The sequence below is a fragment of the Theobroma umbraticum genome, unplaced genomic scaffold, assembly GCF_002168275.2.
Source record: "Theobroma umbraticum cultivar Fairchild unplaced genomic scaffold, ASM216827v3 scaffold_51.0, whole genome shotgun sequence".
NCBI lineage: Eukaryota > Viridiplantae > Streptophyta > Magnoliopsida > Malvales > Malvaceae > Theobroma > Theobroma umbraticum.
Genome location: NW_018397260.1, coordinates 4,196,518 through 4,202,112, shown reverse-complemented (window position 1 = coordinate 4,202,112; position 5,595 = coordinate 4,196,518). Strand labels below are relative to the sequence as shown.

General features: G+C 37.1%; 1 protein-coding gene across 1 annotated transcript in view; it reads right to left on the bottom strand.

Annotated features, from left to right (window-relative positions):
• The window catches only part of LOC110416472 (protein transport protein SEC24 C-like), a 13,658-nt gene extending 9,292 nt beyond the window's left edge, over positions 1 to 4,366 (bottom strand). The window contains exons 1-6 of the mRNA XM_089783548.1: positions 4,102 to 4,366; positions 2,981 to 3,940; positions 464 to 700; positions 155 to 229; positions 93 to 115; positions 7 to 26 (exon numbers count right to left, since the gene is read on the bottom strand). Coding sequence (XP_089639674.1) covers positions 7 to 26; positions 93 to 115; positions 155 to 229; positions 464 to 700; positions 2,981 to 3,850 — 1,225 coding nt within the window. The 5' untranslated portion in view covers positions 3,851 to 3,940; positions 4,102 to 4,366. The remainder of the gene's footprint in view (positions 1 to 6; positions 27 to 92; positions 116 to 154; positions 230 to 463; positions 701 to 2,980; positions 3,941 to 4,101) is intronic.
• Positions 4,367 to 5,595: the final 1,229 nt, after the last annotated feature.

Sequence of the window (5,595 nt, the reverse complement as noted above, 5' to 3'; positions counted from 1 at the left end):
AAGTACAGAAAACATCACAATGAGTTCTGCTTGTGAAATTGCAGTGCAAACTTCAGTAAAGTATAAGAAATTTTTTCTTTTTTTGGAAAAGCAAAGTATAAGCAATTATAAAAGACTGAAAAGGGCCACAATTAATTTATATAGTTTGTTATACCTGATTGATGGTGCATCTCATGTAACGTGGACTACAATTCCCAGTGTCTCTGACAATGTAATCACTTGTTGCAGGCTTCAAAAGATTACAAGTGATCAGGAGAAGAAACAATAAATGAAATGCAGCTATACACAAAAAGCTGTTATGGCAGTATGCATACATGACAACATAGTAAAAGAACAGAAGAATCCAACCACAAGAAGGATGAGCCTAAACTTAATGAAGATCAAAGGAATAGCCAAATGAGCAAATCCCAGGGTGAATTAATTAACTCTCTTTCTATTCTTCTGAAACAATCAAAGACTATACCGGAGGAGGATTTGCCGAGTTGCCTTGACGAGTTTCATACACAATTGGTGAGGAACTTGGAATGGGCCTTGGAATCTGATTAGGATCAATCTTTGATGGCCCTGACAGAGGCGCTCCAGGTTGGCCCATGGCAGGTGGAATCGTAGTCATAGCTTGATTTGGTAGTTGTTGTGGCATTCCAAACATTCTTGGAGGTTGTGCTTGTGTAGAGCCAGGAATAAGAGGAGGTTGGATTCCCTAAAGCAATTCAAAACATTCAGAATCCAAATTATTGATGTAAGTAGACAAAATGCAAACGCCACTTGAACCAAACCACACAATCATGTACTTAAAAACTTTTGACACCTCATATACAAGGCCTTAAAATTGTTTCCAATTCTATTACAACTTTACAAAACCTAAATCAAAGGCTTGATAAAATATCCATCAAGACCAAGTCATATGCCAATTGATCAACTTCAACCCAATTAAAGTTCGATAACCACCTTCTAATTTTTGTGTGCACCTATTATCAGGAATTCAGAATAGACAGTAAAAGAATTATTGATATTGTGCACAATTTAACATTCAGCAATTGACCACTGGATCTGGTCATCTAATTATGCATGCCAATTCTCAAGCCAATCCAATATTTCTAACGCCTTAATGACAAAACTATCTCTCATTACCTTATTGAATGGTTAAATTGTTGAAAATAATAAAACAGCTAAACATATTCGATGAACCTGAAACTTGGCACACATGGTTGATGTTGATAGGATAATTGATACACATGTTGACTTAATGAAATATGAATTTTACAAAAACAGACATTGGGGCATAAAAAATCATTAAACCTTAAACCATTATTACACGCATAGATGCATCTGAGTATTTGGCTCAACGGTCAGTGCATGCCTCCCCCTGCTCAAATAGTGGGTTCAAATCCTCCTTCCCCAAATCCAAACCCAAAAAAAAAAAAAGATACATGCAGAGATATAAGATCCGTGAATTAGGTTTCAAACTAACATAAAGGGCTAAATGAGTATCAGCTAATGCTTGACAGAGTTAAAACCTAGCAATAGGGGCAACCAAGTCTAAGGGTGGTGAGGTAAGAGTGATAGCATTTCGGAGACTAGATATTCGGTAGCACCTCGGAAGCCACATGGCAAATCTAGTTCGTAAAACATCTAATTGGTGGGAATGAAAGATAGTTCTCCTTAAATTACACAATAAAGTAGGTGTTTTTTATCTTCCAAATTAAGTGCCAAACAACAGACGATCTTAAACCCATATGACCAATAAAACAATGGATATCTTCAGAAAAGAGGAGGATGTAACCAATGGTTTTAAGAAAACATTTAGTCAAACAACCTACTATTTTTGCATTGATAAGCCAAACTTGCCATCCCGTTCCTTTCCATTGAATAAATCATACAAAGCCCATGGATTTGACATTCTTAACAATTTAACATTAGAAAGAGAAAGGTTGAACAACATAGCCATAAACTGTAAAGCAATTTTCAAGGCATCAATGATTTAATTTAACAAAAGCAAAGAACATCTGAATTTTCATTTTTTTTCCATCATAGGTTTACTAAAACATTTCCTCATTTCTCAATTCCTTTACATTTTTTTTGGATTATGATGAAGGCAATGGAAGGGAAAAGACCAAAGGAGAAGGGGAACCCCATCTCGATTTGAAAAACACTTTAACAGAGGGGGAGACTTTGAAAGGATATATATCCCCTCCAAACCCTATTTTTTTTTAAAACCCTTCAAATTAGGAGGATTTGGAGAGAAAGAATTCCTCAATAAAATATTTTCATCATAGTAACAAAATTTACCATTTCTTTTTAACTTATAAATGGCTTAATTTTACAAAAAAAATAAAAAAGAATAATTTTCCGTTACACTCTTTCACCAAACAAAATTTGTAACACAACCTTTCTTTCCTTTCCCTCTTTCTTTTTTAGCAAGCCAAACAAGCAAAATTATTCCTCTCATTACCCTCATCCCCTCTCCCTCCATTTTCTCTCGTTTCCTCCCCCTCCTAGATCCCAAACACTGTATTAGTACATTTTGATACTTACATGCCAACTCAAACACATAACATCTGCATACAAGCATTACATTTTTTTTGTGTTCAGCTAACAATTTACGGGGTGAGGAGGGAAGAGTAATAGAACCTAGCTCTGTAAGCTAACATGTGCAACAACTATTGGACCAAACTTAAATGACATTAGACACAATTTACAGTAAATACTAAAGTATATAATTTATGTTCCCAGATTGACCATTTACAGATACTCAATAATGCGAAAAATTCTAAAACAACATCAAACAGGTGCACACAAAAATTCCATTTTCTAAATTCTATAAATAAAAGGAAGTCAATCAAAAACTTTCCACGCCTAATGTAGTAGGTTGCTAAAAGATCAGCTCAAAAACAACATAATCAACAATAAAATCTATTGAATATAGTTCTTTATTGGAAGAATCTTAAAAGCATAATATGGTAAAGATTTTTGAGCTAACCTGCTGGGGCTGCATCGGCCATGTCTGTGGTCCATAAGGAGAACCTGGAGGTGGTGGTCTAGCCTGAGGCACAGATGGAAATGGTGATGCGGAAGCCACCGGGGGAGCAGGTGGAGCACTAACAGCTGGACTTCCCAAAACAGAACGCATGGTTGGAGCCTGAGCAGGAGCCCTGGCCGACATCATAGTTGGTGGAGGTCCAACAGGAGGTTGTGAAATACTTGCAGCAGAAGGAAATCGGGGTGCCCCAGGCAAAGCTCCTGAACCAATCACCGGTGGCCCATTACTCAAAGGACCACCAGATGCACTTGACGGGGGCACAGCTGGACCACCAGTCAAAGGTGACAATGATGCAAAAGGACTTGGGCGAGCACCTGGTGGTGGTGGTGCAACTGCAGCATTAGCTACACCTGAAGATGGGAATCCACTAGAAGGTAGAACTGCACCACCTATGGACGAAGACAATGAAGAAGGAGGTGGTCTAGTGACAAAAGGAAACGGGTGACTAACAGGCGGACCAATGGGTCTCCCTGGGGGTACATTTGCAGGCAATGTAGATTGCTGTGGTCCAGTAGGAGGCACTGCAGGTCTTCCCATGACACCAGGTGGTGGGCCAGGCCGTGACATTGGCGGGGAGGCAATGGGAAATCCAGCAGAAACTGCAGATTGAGGGAATGGTGGTTGTTGACCATAAGGGGAAGGCCTAGGACCAGAATTGGCCATCGAAGGTGGCCGATTCAGGTTCAAATTATGCATATTATCGGCTAAAGAATTGGGATTGGTTTGATAATTAGGGTTAAAATTAGGTGGCGGTGGTTGCTGTGCATTGGCGCCGGGTCTAGGTGCCCCTGGAGGCACAGGAGCTGCCATAATTTAATCAAAGCAAATTCCAATTCCCTCTATGCTTTCCCAAAATCAGTATCCCTTTCGTCTATATATTTTAAACAACACGATCAAAACCTACACAAACCAGATAAACAAATCAATCATTTTTAAATAATTCTTTAACAAAATCTACAGAAACGGTCGCAAATTAAAATTAAAACAAAAACAAAAACTAAGATCGAATAAAATAACATAAAATGAAATAAAATTTCGAAAATAAAAAATAAATTAAGTACCTAAGATCAGAACGAAATGAAAGGCCACCGGATCTACTGAATTAAGGAGATAATAAAGTTCAGATCTGAAGGATCGTGATCATGGAGTAGGGTTTTAGAAAGAGAGATCGGAGAAATTAGGGGTTTTAGGGAGGGGAAGATCAATCGGAGATTGGGATTTGGAAATGGATCGGAGAAGGACAGAGAAAGAAAGCGAGGGCGGGTATCTTAACGTCAGCGGAAAGGAGACAAAATTGTAAATCCGTAACGCGAAAAGTGTAAAAATGAAAAAGGCTTCTAAATGCGGACGTGTAATTAGCCTAAGAATATTTATTTGTCTGAAAAAAAAATAAAAAGAGAGGAGAGAGAAAAAGAAACGGAACTCAGTCGTGAATACGACTTTAATTTATTTCCTTTCTCTTATTTATCTTCGATAGGGTCACAGCCGTTGGATTTACTAATTTTTCTTTTTTTTTTATCTTTCTTGGATTTCAATATTCATCTAAATATTTTAATTTTATATATTTAATAAAGATCTATACATTTACATTCCTTAAAATTTATGTTCTCATCGAAGCAAATGTTTTGAATAAATGAGGATATACTTGTACCAAAGTTCACTTCACTTTTATCTCGACCTATTTAAAAAATAAGATCCCAAGTCCAAAAAGTATATGTTTTCTTTCTTTTTTTATTATTTTTATAATCAAATGAAGAATGAAAAATTAGTTTGTAGATAAGTTCTTTTTGATAAACAGAGATAATGTTGCAAAACATAGATTGAGAAAAAGCTGAAGTAGTCTTTGAAGTGTTAAATACTTATGATAGGAGGTGACAGATAAAACTTAAGGAATAAGAAGAGTTTGGGGAGAGGTTAAGAGAGATTGATTCTTTCAGATGATTGCTTACATTACATCCAATTCTGGATTCTGGTACCAGAGCCATAGTGAAGGGCTAAAGGGCTGTTTTTGTGGCAGGGAAAAACGAACAACTCAAACTGGGGAATGAAAATGAATGGAAATCTCCTTCATTGTTTCTTGCTCAAGAATTTAATCTTGCAGGGTTTTAAGGGTTTATGAAAAGGGGACTTACCAGCATGGCAAATTTCCATTTTTGCATCAAAGGGACATGAAAATGAACCTGTTAAACAAGAAGAAGAATTTGACAGCAGGGAGGAACAGGAATAAAGGATGCACATGCAGCCTGAGCTTTTCCCTTTTCAGGGCATTATCTGGGGGCAATGTTAATGTGGTTGAATTCATCGGTAGTAATGATATAAATATTTGTTGTCGAAATGCAAACAACTTAAATATGAAGCAATCATACATTTTCAAACTGCATAACAAAGTTCACAGAGGAGATACCCCCAACAACCCAAGCTTACATTCCTTAAAAGCCAATGAAGTTTTTACATCAGTTACCATACAATGCCACACACACCTCAAGCAATTGATTCCTGGCACATGAAAAAGACCTTAGCATCCCTATATATGCATATTACAAGAGAAAAAAAAA